Source organism: Lemur catta, chromosome 14, assembly GCF_020740605.2.
Source record: "Lemur catta isolate mLemCat1 chromosome 14, mLemCat1.pri, whole genome shotgun sequence".
NCBI classification, from domain to species: domain Eukaryota; kingdom Metazoa; phylum Chordata; class Mammalia; order Primates; family Lemuridae; genus Lemur; species Lemur catta.
The window spans coordinates 16,281,772-16,300,773 of record NC_059141.1 but is presented as its reverse complement, the minus strand read 5'-3'; the positions used below and the strand labels follow the sequence as shown (position 1 = coordinate 16,300,773).

Here is a 19,002-nt window from a genome sequence, read left to right as displayed (position 1 = left end):
AGTCTTTATCTGGAAGAAATTTGGGAGAACAGGCATTTATTTCTTCGGAAGAAATTTTTTTGAAACCAGTGCTACATACTGTTTTTATGAGCACACACATATATCGAAAATGCTTTTTCTATATGTAGATTGCTACAGACAGATAGACACACATACCATGCATGGATGTCACTGGGGGAGATGCGGGTAGAATTGAACTGAGTAGAGTTTCAAAGGAAACTTCAACTTTATCTAATTTTATTTTTGATAAAAAAATATCTGAGGCAAAAATGACCGTAAGAGTAGCATTTGTTCATTTGGGGTGATTGGGGAATCAGTTCATAAGCATTTGTTATATTCTTCATATTTATGTATTTTAAAAATTCAAAACAAAACAAATATGAATATTAAAAATAAATTCCCACCTACAGTACCACCATTTCATAAAATAAAGAATATTAAAAAAAAAATGGTACAGAAAGAAGGAAAAGCCAACTGTTGTATGGTTCTTGGTGGTTAAGTTGACATTAACACTCTCTTTGCCTGAAGTCTTCCCTGTGTTGACGCCAGCAGAAAGTGTACTGTTTTTTCTGTATTTGCTGCAGTATCGGTTCTCTTTGGCATGTTTTGCGCCCTTCTAATAACTGCAGGGGGAAAGGCAGGCCCTCTCCTGTCGGTTACAAGACCACCGTGTGGTTCATGTGCCCCTCTGTGACTGCACGTTCTCTGGTTCTGATAATCTCACTCTGATGGACCAAAAGGCTGGTGATCTGACACCAGATGTGTTATTTAAACTCACATCCAAGGGAAGTAGGGCCGGGAATATGGTTTTGGAAGCTCCCTTTGATGAACATGTAGAAGAAGGATAGGCTGTTGTCCGCACAGTTAAGATCCTCCTTCAAGTCCCAGTCAAGCACCTCCTTGGCTGGACGACCTCGGGTGGTTCATCTGACCTTTCTTGGCCGCGGTCACTGGAAATGGTCATAGTTGACTTAACTACCCATGTGGTTGTTCTGGAGATCACATAGCTAATGAGGTGAAAACACTTATTAACACGCCACTGAAAAACACAAAACAAAAAAGGGATGATAGGATTATTATTGCTGTGATGAATCATTCCAAGAGGTGTCATGGTGAAATGAATCATCCTATGCTAATGTCATGGCTGAGGCCCAAACACGGAATAGCAGCGTTGGCCCAGTAATCTCGAAATTAGTCACAGAGGCCAAGCTAGTGACGATCCAACAGCATTGTTGTTACCGATCAAGAGAACACTACCCAGAAAGTGTGCAGTCCCACTCCTCTCGCCACGAAGGAGGAGCCTTACCTGGGAATGTTGGTGGGGACGTCTCCCACCCCAGCCACTGCCTCAGCCCTGAGGAGGGAGGGGCTGCGTTCCTGTCCCAGCTCTCTCCTGTCTAGGTGTGTGACTTGGGGTGATGCACATGTGACACCAACTTCATTGGCTTTTACTCTTTTTCCTCTGTAGAAGGAGTGGGTTAAACTAAATCATCTCTGAGGCACCTCCTTGCTCTTTAAATTTGATTATTAGCTAGAGTTTGAACTCTGGTGTCATCATTGCCATCTTTGTCACCTGGCATTTAAGGGCTGCTCCCTGTGGTTTATATCCCGACCTGGCTTCTGAGAGCATTAGAAATATATTTCCTAGATGGTAGATTCTCAAACTCTACTGCAAAGACCTGACCCTGAGCACTGCATTTTATTTGATTTGGCCACATTACAAAGGCATGGCCAAACCTGGAAAACGTTCTCGTGCCTGTCCATGAGCCTTCTCACCTAAACTATATTTTATATTTGAGCACAGAAGAAGAAATGGCACATTAAACACTCGGCCTAGAAAGGAAACTGAGTTGAACTGGAAGTGAATTTAAATTCCTAAATTGGTTATCTTAGAAGATGATATTGTGGCTATGCAAATAGGGCCAGTCTCACTGGTGTGGGCACTACCACGCTCTGGGCTGCGGTTCTCGGCTCCTGCTTCTGGAAGGCTGGACGTTACCAGGGAAGGGCCTGCGGATGAGTCCCCAAACATTGCTGCTGCTGCACCTCAGCTGTGTCATAGGTGTTATCATGCAGCCTCTTAAGTCCTGGCTCACCAGGCGGCTGTCAGGACTCTCTCCAATCCCCTCAAGCCCCATCCCCACGCCTGCTCCCTCCTCTCTCAGCAGTTGTGCACCCCTTATCTTCCACTCCTCTTTTCTCCATGTTGACGTCTCTGCATTTTCTGTCATCCATTTCTGTCTGTCTCTAAGGAAGATTCATCTTGGCAGAGATCACCTGCCACCCACACTGATGACGAAGATGACGATAGTGACCCCTTAGCTCCAACCACCAGGTCCATGTAGTCAGTCTACTCCTGCAGAGGATACTGGAGGGTGACAGGGAGCCCTCAAGTCAATGTGGGCCATGGAGAAGAACCGCCTGAGTTGAATGCAGATGGTTTAAGTAGGTTGGCTTTGTTTTTACATTGTTATTTGTATTAAGCAAACAAAGGAAATGCGTTGGTTCATGCACAGAGAAGTCCAGAGCAGAACCAGGCCAAGCTGGCGCAAGGCCTTCCCATGAGGTCATCCGGGCTGTCTGCGCGCCTGTCTCCAGGCCGGTGTCTTCTGCGTTGGCTTCATTCTCGAGCAGGCTCTCCCTACGTGGTGGCGTAACAACCAGCTTAGCAACCCGGGCATGAGAGAGAGTGCCTCTTTCCTGAGAGCTCCAACGAAATTTCAGGCAGTGACCATCCTTGAGGCAATCACTGTGGCCGGGGTGGGGGCAGGGAGGGTGGTGCTCGGCCTGCCCAGGCCTGAGACACGTTGCATGGGATTACTACTCCCATTTTACAGATGAGAACATTCCGAGGGCCAGAAAAATTAAGCGATTTTACCAATCTCACAACCCATAACAGGCAGACGGAAGCCCAGGTCTCCGACCACAGTTCATCTCACAGTTGCCTGTCACGAACTGCCGATCTAGCTGGATTGATAAGCCCAGTGTTGACAAGTCTTTGTTCAGCATTCAGACAGCCCTTGAGTTGGCCCTTTATTTGTTAAATTTCTCTAAGACGTCAGTGGTGTGAACCACTTCCTCCCGTGCCTTGCTGTCTTGTGCTCTCCTCTGTCAGCACACTCGTCACTCGGTGTGGATCTGCCTTCTCTGTGGGCTGGGGAAGGTTTCTCTTTTCATCTTTGTGTCTCTACTACCTGGCACCTTTGCCCAGCTCATAGTAGATGCTCAATCCATGTGGGCTGAATGGACAAACTCATGAATGCTGTCTTTTATTTTATTCAGTTTTATTTATTATTACTTTTGAAACAGGGTCTTGCTCTGTCTCCCAGGCTAGAGTGCTGTGGTGTCATCATAGTTCACCGCAACCTCAAACTCCTGGGCTCAAGTGATCCTCCTGCCTCAGCCTCTCAAGTAGCTGGTACTACAGGCACCTGCCACCACGCCTGGCTAATTTTTCTATATTTTGTAGAGACAAGGTCTCACTCTTGCTCAGGCTGGTGTTGAACTCCTGGCCTCAAGTGATCTTCCCACCACGGCCTCCCTAAGTGCTAGAATTACAGGCATGGGCCACCACACCTGGCTCTATATTTTATCTTTAAAACTCTTGAAAGAAATGCTGTTATAATTAAAAAAAGAAAAAAACCAAAAGTTTCTTAGCAAGCAGAGAACCAGAGTTTTTAATCAAATTATTCACTGTGAATTCTTTGTGACAATGAATGGCTCAGAAATGAAACCTCAGCCCTGGGGCAGCAAGCTTCATAGAGGCCTGGATGAATCAGAGCACAGTGTGTAGAATATTTCTTTGTGAGTGGGAGCATCCCTCCGCGTGGCTGGGTGGTAGACAGCCCAGCTCTGTGCCTGGGCACCCAGGTGTGCAACTCGCTGCTCTGTGCTCCCTCCTCTCCAGACCTGAGGTTTGACTGTATGGCTGCAAGTAGTGCAGGCTTAGGAGAAGAGAGGATGATGTGGGTGCTTAGAACCTTGCCCCTCACCCACTCACCTCTGGAGCTTAGGGCGGTTCCAGAAAGGACCTGCATCTTTGCCTCTCCCCAGGGCTCAGTGAGTGTCTTGCCTATCAAAGGTACTTAGTATATAGTCCCCCCTTGTCGGCAGTTTCGCTTTCCATGGTTTAGTTATCCATAGTCAACCGTGGTTGGAAAATGAATGAGTACAGTACAATAAGATATTTTGAGAGAGGGAGAGAGACCACATTCACACAACTTTTATTACAGTATATTGTTGTAAGTGTTCTATTTTATTGTTATCATTATTTTTTTGAGACAGAGTCTCACTCTGTCACCCAGTGTAGGGTGCAGTGGCATCATCATAGCTCACTGCAACCTCAAACTTCTGGGTGCAAGTGATCCTCCTGCCTCATGTTCACCCATATTTATTTGTAGCTTCCTGCTCCATTCAGAGAGATACAGTAGTCCCCCCTTTTCCTCAGGGGGTTATGTTCCAAGACCCTCAGTGGGGTCTGAAACTGAGGATAGTGCTGAACTGTAGCTGGGAGACTACAGGCAGGTACACACCGCCACGCAGGGCTAATTTTTCTGTTTTTATAGAGATGGGGTTTCACTCTTGCTCAGGCTGGTCTCAAACTCCTGGCTTCAAATGATCCTCCCGCCTCGGCCTTCCAAAGTGCTAGGATTACAGGCATGCACCACCATGCCCAGCCTTATTATTAGTTATTGTCGTTAATCTCTTACTGTGCCTAATTTATAAGTTAAACCTTATCATAGGTATGTATGCATAGAAAAAAACATAGTACAAATAGGGTTCAGCACTATCCTTAGTTTCAGGCATCCACTGAGGGTCTTGGAACATATCCCCCGAGATAAGGGGGGAATACTGGATCTCTCTGAATGGAGGGGAGAGCTGCAAATAAATCTGGGTGGACATGATCATTTAGTGATGAGACAGATGGTTCCGGGGCTTGGTCAGCGTTTTTGGAGGCAAGGCTGTTCTCTTGGCCACTGGGGGCTAGGTTGGATGATCTGGGTTCTCACTAAGGCTTTTACCACCACCCAGCTGTGTGGCTTTGAACATGTTGTTTTCTCTCTTTGTTAATTAGGGGGTTGGGTCCTGTCTGGTCTCCTCTTCCTCATCCGGTCTCGTCTCCTCATCTGGTCTGGTCTGGTCTCCTCTTTCTTGTCTGGTCTGGTGTCCTCTTCCTTGTCCAGTCTCATCTGGTCTCGAGTTTTAATTTCAATAATGTTATTTTTATTTTTAGAATATCTATGTTGTTATTTTGCAAAGCCACATGTCTGGCTAATAATGTCTTGTTATTTTCTGTTTTTACTTGTTTTTTCATATTGTTTGGCATATTAGCATATCAGAGAGATTTCTTACCTGAAGTTTCTTGGCATATAATCCTATGTTTGTAGTGTCTGTTAATTCTCAGTCACTGTGGACTGATTCTGTATAGCTTGTGTAATATTAGCTGGGGAGCGTACCTACAGCAAAACGTTAATAAACTAAAATTCTGTAGGGTTTCCGTTCAGGATGTATTGTTCCAAAGAGGTTTTGGTTTTTTTCCTATGGAGTATCTCAAGGATAATAACAACTCTGAACTAAAAATTTTGGGACTATGTTTCAGTTTGTTGGTTGCTAGATTCCATAGGTAATCTAGACTTGAACTTGAATTAACATGAAGGAAAGCTGCTGGTTATGAACCCTAAAGGAGTTTTCTTCCCCCCCTTTCAGAAATCATATAAATGGTCTAAATATCATTTTAATACATTGAGCCAAAGGAATGTTTTGATCCTTTCATTTTTATTGATGATACAGTAGTTTGGTGATTAAAACTTTAGATGTCATTCCAGTCCCAATTCCCACATTATGAAGTGCAGGGTCTCATATCTTATCCCAACCAGGAGTAGGCTTCAAAAAATAAGCCACTGGACAGAACTTGCACCCTCTCAGGTGACCACAGTGCCAGTCTGTTTGCAACATGGCCTTCCAGGTTTTAATTCTCTCTTTCGTTGTATAAAAGCAAATGTGTGTTAGGCATCCTTTTTAGAGTCTATTTCGTATTTATCAGTTTTATAGTTAAAGGTGTTCACCTTTTAATATGCTCATTTGGCAGTCAAAGCATTGGTGATATAAACTGTAGCAAGTCAATGTAGGAAGTTAAGGCAAATATTCATCTTATTTGTAAATAAAGGAAAATTATCTGGATTTGAATGAACACAGACAAATTTTCCTGGACAACTGCTCACTTTTGAGTTCAACTTCTCTTGTAGTCTAGCTAATAGTTTTTGCTAAATATCCTTATGTTTACCTGAAAACAATGACATAGTCTTTAAAAATATTACTATGATTTTATTAATAGTAACAGTAAGTGGTAATGAGATCAGATATCATAGAGAGTTTATATTTTTCAAAACATAAATTTAACAGCTCATTTAGCAATGTGCTTTAAGATGCAATCATAAATCATTAAAATTAAACAACAGTTGTCAGGAAAATGAAAAATGTGTATTTTGCGATATTTTTTCCATCAAATGTTTACAAAATATTCACAGTTTTGGCAATTTTTAATAAGCTACAAATGATCAGGAAAAAAAATAATTAGAGAGTTGGATAAGTTCATCCCTAAGGGTTTGCAATTCTAAGCTTTCCTTGGTTGTCACTGCTCCAGCTGTGTAAAAAAGCTGACTTTGAAAAGGAAGAGACCTCTGGGATTTTCCTGCTTGTGCAGAATTGGCCCCTGGCTAAATTTCCAGAGCATCTTTGGATGCAGATGGTCTGTGCTCTGGGCGAATCAGTTGGTACCAAGATCGGTCAGCACCCACACTTACCACTGCCTCTCTGAGTGGAAGCCTCTTTTGCATCTAACTGTCTTTGGGACTTGTGTGAGTTTCCTATTGCTGCTGTAACAAATGACCACAAATTTAGTGGCTTCTAGCGACACAAATTTCTTCTCCTGGAGGTCAGAGATCCAAAGTGAGTCTCACTGGACTAACGTCAAGGTGTGAGCAGGGCTAGTTCTTTTGGAGGCTCCAGAGGCAAATCTGTTTCCTGGCCTTTTCTGGTTTCTAAGAGGCCACCTGCATTTCTTTGTCTCATGGCCCCTTCTTCCATCTTCAAAGCCAGAAGTTAGCATCTTCTTTCCTCTCTTACCTCTGCTTTCATTCTTACATCTTCTCTCTGACCCTGATCCTCCTGCCTCCATCTTACAAGGACCCTTGTGATTACATGGGGCATACCTGGATAGCATATTTCAGGATAATCTGCCCATCTCAAGATCCTTCATTTAATCACATCTGCACAGTCCCCCTTACCATGTAAGGGAACATATTCACAGGCGATGTGGATAAGAATGTGGACATTTGAGGGGAGGAACCATTATTCATCTTACTACAAGGATTATCCATTCAATTTCAAAACCTAGACTTAGGGAGAAAAGTGTATTGAGACTCCTGCATTGGAATGGGGAATTGTAGATAGTCCCTTAGGCAGGTGACTCTATACCTGCTTGTAGGTTTAGCTGTTTGCTTCTTGGATATATTTAGATTATCCTTTTTCAACTGTCCAAGGGTCTTTATCCACAGAAATGTGTACTTGTAAAAGAGGTGTCCGTATCTCCTAAAGTCACCAGGTTCTGATGAGCCACACTCATCATCTTCCTCCTTCATTTTGCTCACAGCATGAACCAAGAGCCCACCAAGTATAAGGCAGTGTCCTGGGGAAATACAAGAATCTCCAAGACATGCATCCTTCTCTTGTGGAGCTTATGTCTATGGAGTAGAAAGGCACGTAAGCAACTATTTTTAACACAAGACAAGATGTGCTAAGTGATGTAACAGTGACAAGTTAGGTAGTGGGAAGATAGAAGGGGACATCAGTTTCAGCCCCCAGGGGTGTCAGATCATGTACCCCAATTTTTGGCTCAAAACAACAAATGCTGGCATGGATGTGGAGAGACAGGAACACTCATACACTGCTGTTGAGACTGCAAACTAGTACAACCTCTATGGAAAGTAGTATGGAGATACCTCAGAGAACTAAAAGTAGACCTACCATTTGATCGAGCAATCCCACTACTGGGTATTTACCCAAAGGAAAAAAGACATTCTATAAAAAAGACACCTGCACTCAAATGTTTACAGCAGCACAATTCACAATTGCAAAGAAGTGGAAACAACCCAAGTGCCCATCACTACATGAGTGGATTAATAAAAATGTGTTATATGTATACCATGGAGTTCTACTCAGCCACAAAAAAAAAAAAAAATGGTGAATTAATACCTCTTGTATTAACCTGGATGGAACTGGAGACCATTCTTCTAAGTGAAGTATCACAAGAATGGAAAAGCAAACACCACATGTACTCACCATTAAATTAGAACTAATCGGATCAACACTTATGTGCACACATGGAAACAGTATTCATCGGAAATCCAGCAGGTGGGAGGGGGCAGGAGGAGATGGGTAAATTCACACCTAACAGGTACAATGCACACTATCTGGGTGATGGACACACTTACAACTTTGACTCAAATGGTACTAAAGCAATTTATGTAACCAAAATGTTTATACCCCCATAACATTCTGCAATAAAAAATATGTATTAAAATATATAATTACTATATACACCTGAATTTCAGGTTATGAACTGTTGCAGGCCAAGAATTTTAGGGCTTTTTTAAAAAAAATAGGATGATGTGTTTTTTCCTGTCTACCTAGGGTCTTTAGCTCAAAACAGGTGTTCAGCTGTGATGATTCATGTGAAATCACTTCTACTCAAGGTTGATTAAAGTTGAGGACAATAAGAATTTTCTAGGTAAAGCAAAAGTTAGGAAGAAAATGGAAAACCTGGTTATTCTTATTTCATGCTAAATCTGAATAGGTAAACTCCTGAAACTTGGGCCGTACCCTGGAAAGGACTTGTTTCCCACGGCTGACCTACAAATACCCGGCGTGGTTGGCTTTCCCAGTTGGAAAGATAGCACTTCCCCACATGCCCTTTCAGGGGCAAGGGGGAATCTCCACCAAGAGCTCCCTCCAGCCCAGAATGCAGTTTTAGAAAATACAGCTGACTTCTCTGGGAAAAACAAAACCAACCTTGTCTTACTCTAGCCATGGCAACCAGGTTGGCACCTCATTATCGCCTTGTTAGTGAGAGCAGGCTGCACGGTGGACAGACCTGGTGGGGAGGGCTGGCCCTGTGTGGGCAGGACTTGGAGTTAAGCTTAATTGCTCTTCTAAAGCTCAGTTACTTAATACTGCACAAGTCGAAATCTATCATCAGACTCTTGACGATCCATCCTCCTCTTCCTTCCAGATTCTTGCCTACATGGACGTTATCGCCTCCCCACTCTGCTGCTGCCCGATTTGTGCTGGGCAACAGTTCATAACCTGAAATTCAGGTGTATATAGTAATTATATATTTTTAATACATATATTTTATTGCAGAATGTTATGGGGGTATAAACATTTTGGTTACATAAATTGCGTTAGTACCATTTGAGTCAAAGTTGTAAGTGTGTCCATCACCCAGATAGTGTGCATTGTACCTGTTAGGTGTGAATTTACCCATCCCCTCCTGCCCCCTCCCACCTGCTGGATTTCCGATGAATATTGTTTCCATGCGTCCACATAAATGTTGATCCAATTAGTTCTAATTTAATGGTGAATACATGTGGTGTTTGCTTTTCCATAAGCAATTTATGGAAAAAGCTTATTTGCAGCCAGTGTAACTCCCCAGACGAGAAAGGGTCTGTAACTGCCTTTAACTTTGACCTCCCTCCTCAATATTTTAAAATGCAGCCAGCCTGTTCTGCCCTTGGAGTGTAGCAGGGCTGCTGGCTGGGTGAAGGTGGTGTCTTTTTAACAATTGATTGCTGATTTTTGAATCTTGACATGATGGGAAAGAGTAATGAAGTCACTTTTATCTGGCTCTGAAATGTGTTTTGTACTTGCATTTGCATGTGGGTGTGCCTTGTGTTCTGGGCACGCACTTCCAACAAGAGTGAGGCAGCACAGGACTTGCCACGCCTCCCCTTTCCTTCTTGCCTGAGCCCACCCCACCCCTCTCTTCTTTGTTTCATTATCGCTGGGCTTTTACTGTATGGAACCTGGGACAGTAGATACTAACGTGTCCCGCTGTGTGGTTTCCACCCGACACTTCACAAACATGCAGATTGCACAACCTGGATCATCCGTGTCAATCCCAATTTCAAATTCCACAGTCCCATTCTTCCCGTTCAAATGTCCTGGAATTCCAGTTCATCAACATCCCTAACATCCTTTCTGATTACACCCACTTCTCAGAAGAGGAATTTAAAACCCAGAAAGTATGGTCTTACCAAAGAGCCCTGACTGTGGTCACCACACATCCCAGACTTTCTGGGAAGTTCTGTCCAGATTTTTCACATGTAATTTTTTGAGTTATTCTTTATGCTAGTTGGGTTTGAGAGCTGGGTTGAAGGGAACTGTGATCTTATGAAATATATATTTAGTCTTTGTTTGGTTTCCTGGCATACAACTCCTAAAATCCTTGGAATCCCATAAATGTCTCTTTTTGTATGCTAATGAGTTGAAGATGGCTGGCAGCCCCCAGGTGTATCTTCAGGAGGGGCACTGGTCATGGCAAAGACCAAGGCAGGACTGGAGTGTCAGGACTTTAAGCTCCACCCCCCACATCAGGGAAGAGGACAGGGGCTAACCCATGGCCAGTGATTTAATCAATCAGGCCTACGTAATGATGCCTCCATAAAAATCCCAAAAGAACTAGATTCAGAGAGCTTCTGGGTAGCTGAACACGTGGAGCGTGGAGCCCCTGGAGAGGGTGAGGAAGCCCTGTCCCTTCCCCTTACCTTGCTCTGTCCATCTCTTGCGTCTGGTGTTCATTGGTATCCATTGTAACATCCTTTATAATAAATTAGTAAATGTGTGTCTCTCTGAGTTCTGTGAGACGCTCTAGCAAATTATTAATAGTTTAACCTAGATTTATAGCTGGTCAATGAGAAACACAGGCAGAACAATGTGGGGTTTGTGATTGGCATCTGAAGTGGGGGACAGTCTTGGGGGACTGAGCCCTCAACCTGTGGGATCTGGTGCTACCTCCAGGTAGATAGTGTCGGAATTGAACTGGAAGACACCCAGCTGGGGTCCGCTGCAGAGCTGATGGCTTGCTTGGTGTGTGGTGAAAAAAACCCACGCACATCTGGTGTGAGAAGTGATCTATGTTGGAAGAGAATAGGAGAAACTGAGTTTGTTTATTTCTTTATTCAGACAGGAACCTAATTTTTATTGCTTTTGGACGTGAAATGAGGACAGGGATTAAAATGTGTTTGGCACAGATATACACACAATTCACTGTGCAAGCAATTTTGAAGTCTACTTTTTTCACTGAGCATTGGAGAATATAGATTTTCTCATGTCATTAGAGTGGTTTCTTTCTTTTTTTTTTTTTTTTGAGACAGAGTCTTGCTCTTTTTGCCCTGGCTAGAGTGCTGTGGCGTCAGCCTAGCTCACAGCAACCTCAAACTCCTGGGCTTAAGCGATCCAACTGCCTCAGCCTCCCGAGTCGCTGGGACGATAGGCATGCGCCACCATGCCCGGCTGATTTTTTCTATATATATTTTTTTAGTTGTCCAGATAATTTCTTTCTATTTTTTAGTAGAGACGGGGTCTTGCACTCCTGACCTCAAGCGATCCTCCTGCCTCGGCCTCCCAGAGTACTAGGGTTAGAGGCCTGAGCCCCCGCGCCCGGCCTAGAGTGGTTTCTTGTTTAGGGTTTTTTTGTTTTTGTTTTTGTTTTTTGTAAACAGTGACTTTACCAAATTCAAGATAGTGTTTACCATGGGCAGTGATGGGGCTGGTGGCGGGTGGGGGAGAGCAGGTAGCCAACCGGGATTTAGTGTGCTGGAAGGTTTTCTCTCTCAAGCTTGGTGCTGGGTATATTCTCTGCGTCTTAATGTTAAATTATTAAGTAGAAATTTAAACACCAATAGTAGATGGTTACTTAATATTTCATTATGTTGATATATTATAATTTACTCACTTCAAATCCTAGCCCCCCCGTAGTTGGATATTTGTAATCTTCAGCTGTGGACTCCTAAATAATGCAGTAGTAAACATCTTTGGGTATCAAGTTTTGTCTGCATTTTAGCTCATTTTCTTAGGTTAGATTTATAGAATTGAATTATTGGGTCAAAGAATATGACTATAATGAATGCATTTTAATGAAGCTGTATGAGTTAAGAGTATCATTGACATTGTGTCTATTCTACTTTATCTCTCCAACACTAAGTGCTGGTATTTAAAAAAAAATTGCTATTTTGCTAGGCAAATATTTGTTTCTAATGGATTTAGTTTGTATTTCTAATTACCAGTGAGATTGAACATTCTGTCATATAATTTTTCTAGTAGCCCGTTTTCTTTTTTAGTGTATATGTATATGCACAAGGTTTTGCAGGCTCGCTTGTCTGTGGGACCTGTGTGGGAGGGTCTTATTTATGGGGGGGGGACCACAGATAGCCAAAAGACCGTCCCGTGCGCCATCCCCCCCTTTTGAAAACCCGCTGTGCATCTAGCCCTCTGTCTGCTTGCAGTGCCGCCAAGCTCCTGGACAAGAACCCGTTCTCGGTTGGTAACCCGAACCCTCTCCTTCCTTCGCCTGCCAGTCTCCAGCTGGCTCAACTGCAAGCCCAGCTCACCCTCCACCGGCTGAAGTTGGCACAGACAGCTGTCACCAACAACACTGCGGCCGCCACGGTCCTGAACCAAGTCCTCTCCAAAGTGGCCATGTCCCAGCCTCTCTTCAACCAGCTGAGGCATCCGTCTGTGATCAGTAGCCCCCACGGCCACACCGGGGTACCCCAACATGCTGCGACCATACCCAGCACCCGGTTTCCCTCTAATGCAATTGCCTTTTCATCCCCCGGCCAGACACGGGGCCCAGGACCCTCCATGAGCCTTCCCAGCCAGCCCCCCAGTGCCATGGTGATGCATCCTTTCAGCGGGGTAATGCCTCAGGCCCCTGGCCAGCCAGCAGTCATCTTGGGCATTGGCAAGACGGGGCCCGCGCCAGCTCCAGCGGGATTCTACGAGTACAGCAAAGCCAACTCCGGCCAGACGTACGGCTCTGAAACAGACGGTCAGCCCAGCTTCCTGCCAGCCTCTGCCTCGACTTCAGGCAATGTGACTTACGAAGGGCACTACAGCCACACGGGGCAAGATGGCCAAGCTGCCTTTTCCAAAGACTTCTACGGACCCAACTCCCAAGGGTCGCATGTGGCAGGCGGATTTCCAGCTGAGCAGGCCGGGGGCTTGAAAAGGGAAGTGGGGCCGCTGCTGCAGGGTGCAGACGGCCCGTGGGACAGCCCCCACGGATTCTCTGGCCAGAGCAAGCCTGATCTCACAGCAGGCCCCAACCTGTGGCCTCCACCCCCTGGCCAGCCCTACGAGCTGTACAACCCCGAGGAACCCACCCCAGACAGGACCCCTCCTTCCTTTGGGGGTCGGCTTAACAACAGCAAGCAGGGCTTCAGCAGCGCCCGGCGGCGGGCCAAGGAGGAGCAGGCAATGCTCTCCGTGCGGCCCCTGCAGGTTCAGGAGCTGAATGACCTTCACGGCGTGGCCCCCCTCCACCTGCCCCACGTCTGTAGCATCTGCGACAAGAAGGTGTTTGATTTGAAGGTGAGTCATCCAGGAAGGGCTTGCAGCCACAGCGAAGAGCCTGGGTGGGCTTCCCCGCACACCCCAACTCTCGCTGCTCACGGGTGAGGAACTGTCACGTTTGGGTAGCAGAATTTTGCCATCAGTATTTCTTGATGAAAATCATAGTATTAGTACCCAAAGGACTTTCAGAAATGTATCAGGCCCTGTCCCTTGCTTTGCGGCAAGTTAGAGATTCTTACCCACTTTCTGTAGGTGAGAAAGCTGAGACCAGATGGGGAAGCAAAGACCCCCACCTGGGTTGCAGAGAAGGGGCTCAGGAGCCCAAGTTTCCTTGGAGGGATTGTCCTCCCTGGTATGCCCGGAAGCCACTGTCCTTGAGTACATATACTGTGCTAAGTTTGAAAGGCAAAAACAGCAGAATTTTGGATCAAGGGCAAGAGAATAATTCTCAACTGGGACCAAATTATTACAGAGGATCTCACCTTCCCCATCTACAAGGTGGAGGTAGAGCCTCCTAACACCTTCCCTGTGGTTGCAAAATGCTTTGAGCTGCTGCAAACAAAGGCTCTTTATAGTACAATTTTCCCCCAAAAATGTATTGCTGTTACACTGAAATATTCTGAAGCAATAATAATTATCATAACCAACATATTTTAAACCCTTTTCTGTGTGCCAGCAGTAACTCATATGAGGTAGATACTATTTTTATTTTCATTTTGCGGATGAGAAAACTGAGGCCCTAGCTGGGAAGTGGCCAAGTGAAGATTCAGATGTGGGTCTGACCTTTCCAGGGCCTGCGTCTCCCAACTCCCGTCCCGTCCAAGGGCGCTTGTTTAGTGGGGAGTCACACCAGAGCGTGTCATCCACTTCTGCTTGGGTCACATGTCCAAGTGCAGCCCTGTGACTCAGGTGGGACACGCCCTCTCACCTCCAGTCTCCAGGGGAACTGGCTGGCCCTGAGAGATGCCCAAGGGTTTTGTCTCTCATGAGCCTTTTCTAAGGTTTTATAAATCACTGAGTTCACCTGCCAGATTCTCCCAGCTGGATATAGAAAGGGGTGGGGGTCTTCCTCGGGGAGAGGGGAGGGAGTGGGAGGTGGGTGGTGGGTCCAACAGTCCACTGACAAGGGAAGAGGGAACCCGACTTGTGGGTCTGGGCTCCTGTTCAAGACGGGCACCAGGTGTGCCGATGAGGGCCTGGTGGAGTGAGGCTGGATGGCCAGGCAGGAGCAGGGGAGGAGCCTGGGAGGGAGAGGAGCCGGGAGAGGGAGATGCATCCGCAGGGTTGGTCAACTTCTGGGTACTCCGTGCTCATCCTTCACCTTTCCACGACTCAATTCTACTTTGGTCATTTTTCTTTCTTTCTGACCTAGGACTGGGAGCTGCATGTGAAAGGGAAGCTGCACGCTCAGAAATGCCTGGTCTTCTCTGAAAAGTAAGTGCTGTCCAGGAGAACAGGCTCATGCATGCACTCGACAAATATTCGCTGGGCACCTACTGTGTGTCATGCTCTCTTCTCAGTGCTGGGGAAACAGCAGAGAACAAAACAGGCAAAGTCCCTGTCCTCAGGAGCTTATGCTTAATGGGGACCAGACAGATGATAAGCAAAATGAGCAAGTAAATTAGATGTTAATAAGATTCCTGGTAGTAAGCGCTAAGGAGAAAACATTGGGGCAAGGCAGGAAGAATGCACATGTGTGAGTGTGTGTGTGTGTGTGTGTGTGTGTGTGTGTGCATGCTTGGGGGCTTGTCCTTGCATTTTAAATAGGGTGATTGGGAGAGACCTCACTGGGGACACTTCAGGAGGGGTGCAGTGAGCCTCTGGCTGTCTGGGGGAGATGTATCCCACCAGTTGAACAGAAAGTTTGAAGGTCCTGCAGTTGGTGTGGACCTAGGATGCCCAGGTCATTGTCATTCATGCAAGATTCAGCATGACCAGGGCAGGAGGATGGAGCAGAGGAACCAGCAAAGTCCCAGGGCCCAGATCCTGAGCACTTGGGCTTCCTGTGAAGACTTTCACTTTTGCTTTGAGTGTGATTGGAGCCAGTGAAGTGTTCAGCAAAGGGAGGGGTGTGTGCAGGCTCCATGGAACGGGAGACCCTGGATGCCATGCTGAGAACAGACACTGGGGGTGGAAAAGGGGGTGCCTGGCTCAGAGTGTAGAATGGATGACTGGGGTTAGGTGTTTTGAAATGGGTGCATTCAAAAGGACTCCCTTTGTTATTTACAACAGCTAAATAATGGAAGCAAGCCAAATGTCCATCCACAGATGAATGGATAAGCAAAACGTGGTCTATCCATACAACGGAATATTACTCAGCCTTAAAAAGAAAGGAAATTCTGACATGTGCTACAACATGGATAAATTTGAGGACATTATGCTGAGCAAAATAAGCCAGTCACACAAGAACGAATACTGTACAATTCCACTTATATGAGCTACCTAGAGTAGGCAAATTCACAGAGGTAGAAAGTAGAATAGAGGTTATCAGAGGATGAGGGAGGGGGAATGGGAGTTAGATTTTAATGAGTACAGAGTTTTAGTTTTGCAAGATGGAAAGAATTCTGGAGATGGATGGTGGTGTTGGTTGCACAATGACATGAATGTCCTTAATGCCACTGAACCGTACACTTAAAAATGGTTAGGATGGTAGTTTTTAAGTGTATTTTATCACAAATAAAAATATTTTTTAAAAGGCCTCCCTTTTCTGCCTTTTTTAAATTGTGGTAAAATTCACATAGGATTCAACCATTTTGACCATTTTAAAGAGTACAATTCAGTGGCATTTAGCACATTCACAAGATTGTGCAAATGTTACCACTGTCTAGTTCTAGAACATTTTCATGACCTCGAAAGCAAACCGTGTACCCATTAAGCAGTCACTCCCCCAGCCCCTGGCAACCACCAGTCCGCTTTTTGTCTCTATGGATTTGCCTCTTCTGGACATTTCTGTAAATGGAATCATATAATACGTGGCCTTTTGTGACTCGCATTTTTTTTTTAACAGCATAAGTACAAAACTTGCATCCATGCTGTAACATGTACAACCTTTTTATGGCTGAATAATATTCTGTTATGTGTATAGAGCACGTTTTGTTTATCCATTCGTCTTTGGATGGACATTTGGATTACTTCCACCTTTTGACTATTGGGAATAGCACTGCTGTGAACATTCGCGTACTGTGTTTGTTGGAACACCTGTTTTCCACTATTTTGAGGCCTGTGCTTAAGAGTGAAACTTCTGGGTCATGTGGCAATTCTTTGTTTAAGTTATTAAGGAGCTGGTTTCCCTCTGTCACCCCCTCCAGCGCTGGCGTGCGGTGTATCCTTGGTTCGGCGGAGGGAGCACTGTGTGCCTCTCCCAACAGCACAGCCGTTTACAGCCCTGCTGGCAACGAAGGTGAGCGCTGGTCAGAGCTTGCAGCGGAAATCGGCTTCCCACAGGCCTGTGATGTCCTGTCTTTAATAACCAGGACTTCCCCGATGTGTCCTTCTCATGCACATGTAGAGCAAACAGATCCCAAGACACTAAACTTGGGCCTGCTGTCTGGGCCCATCAGCATTCCCTGAGACGTTTTAGACATAAAGCTTTGCTGATTACCAGCACGTGGAGAGGTGTGATCTCGCCGACCACTAATAAATATGCCGGGAAAATTGTCAGCTTTCCCTTGCCCCTTATGTCCTAGTAATGACTGTTGAAGGTGCTGTCAGTAGCTGGGGATTCACCTGCTCTGTCCATCCATCCGCTAGATTACGCCTCAAACCTCGGAACGCCGTACGCAGCCATTCCAGCGAGGTCATTTGCTCAGTCAAGTCCCACGTTTCCTTTGGCTTCCACGGGGACAAATGTGAGTATAGAAGCATTTTATTCATTGTCGTTGTTGTCCTCAAAGCATTCGTATCACCTGCCGTGTCTGGGCCGAGAGGGGACACAAATGTGTCATTCAGAAAAACGTCCCCAGACGGCGGTGGAGATGGTTTCATTCAGTCTAGCTGGTGTTGAAACACAGATAAAAAAAGCTGACATGAATTCTTAAAATCGAAGGCGTTCAGAGCCTTTCTAGCATTCAGCACTGGTTTGGGGAAAAAAAGTTTGTGCTTTTACATTGTTTGTTTGAGATTTTTTGATGTTATATTGAAGTGGACTATTTCCCATGAGAGTGTAATTTTGAAACTTGAACCAGAAAGTGTATTTGAAAGTAAGAACTATGTACCAGTAGCATCTGTTGGCCCCTTGGGGAAATGGTTGGTGCTATATAGTATTTTTGTTTGTTTTTTAGTTTTGTTCTCTCTCTCTCTCTCTATAATGTGCACTTTAGTCCCCTAGAACTGCTAAAGCTTCATCTCTCCTTTTTCACCGGCTGTGACAGCTCCCTTCCTCTGTCTTTGGTTTGCATTGTTTTCCCACTGCGTGGAGCTCCCCCACCCCCCAATCTGGCTTCTCTTCTCCCTGGGCACGAGGAAGGGGAGTGAGAGACAAAACCGATTAGAAGACAAAATGCATTTGGCTGGACCCTGCTGGAGGCACCTGCTTGTGTGCTTTTGCCTGTACCTGTATTTTTCTGATTTGATTCGTAATGTGAGCAGCTGCAGCCTCTCTCCCCTGCCGCGAGCGAGCACAAGCTCAGGAGAGCAGGCCTGCACGTGTGGGTGCAGAAACGGTTGGATGAACAAGCTGTGAACTGCAGCTTTTAAGTCCTGGGGAGTGAGAGGAGGGGCAAGGAGGTTCATGACAAGACGTGAGGCCTGTCTCGTCCAAAGCTTCTATTTATTCGTGTCTGTGTATTTGTGATTCAAGTAGGAGAAGAGCTTCTAGAGAGAGCACCAGTCTAGATCCTCACGTTTTGGTGAAGGAGAATTTTGTGGTTTCCCTCTCTGCACTCTCCCCACTCAGAGCCATGCCTCCACGGCAGTGGCAGCTTTGGGTCAGTCCCAGGAGACTGGGATGGCTAGTTTCAGTGGCCTGTCCTTTGTCTTTGAGGTCAGACTCCTGACGACATGACCCTGTGTCCTGATGGGGTGTGCTGGACTCTCCCGCACAGGGCCTGTCTCCACATACTGTGGGCCATGGAGCCACCTCTGTGCCTGCAACCCCGCCCTGAGACCCCACCCCAGGCTCTGGATTGGGGGGCCAAGGGGCTGGAGCCAGAGCCTGTGTATTCAATCCGTCCTGGGTTCTGGGCACAGGAAGGGCTGACGTCCACTGGGTCCCTTTATAAAGGGGGCTGGATGACAGGAGGACAGACACAGGCAGAGCAACTCTGTGGTCTGTTCCACACCTCATCCTCACCTTCCTGCTGCCCAGGGAACCAAAGACCCCTTTCTGTGGACTTGGAGTCAAGGGACCTAAGTTCAAGTCCTAATTCTGGA

At 45.8% G+C, this 19,002-nt stretch overlaps 1 protein-coding gene across 6 annotated transcripts in view; it reads left to right on the top strand.

Annotated features, from left to right (window-relative positions):
- Positions 1 to 19,002, top strand: part of RBM20 (RNA binding motif protein 20) — a 169,146-nt gene that overhangs the window by 103,702 nt on the left and 46,442 nt on the right. For all 6 annotated transcript variants that reach the window (XM_045568069.1, XM_045568068.1, XM_045568067.1 and 3 more), the window contains exons 2-5: positions 12,564 to 13,650; positions 15,005 to 15,066; positions 16,941 to 17,032; positions 17,383 to 17,480. In XM_045568069.1, the coding sequence (XP_045424025.1) occupies positions 12,564 to 13,650; positions 15,005 to 15,066; positions 16,941 to 17,032; positions 17,383 to 17,480 (1,339 nt within the window). The remainder of the gene's footprint in view (positions 1 to 12,563; positions 13,651 to 15,004; positions 15,067 to 16,940; positions 17,033 to 17,382; positions 17,481 to 19,002) is intronic.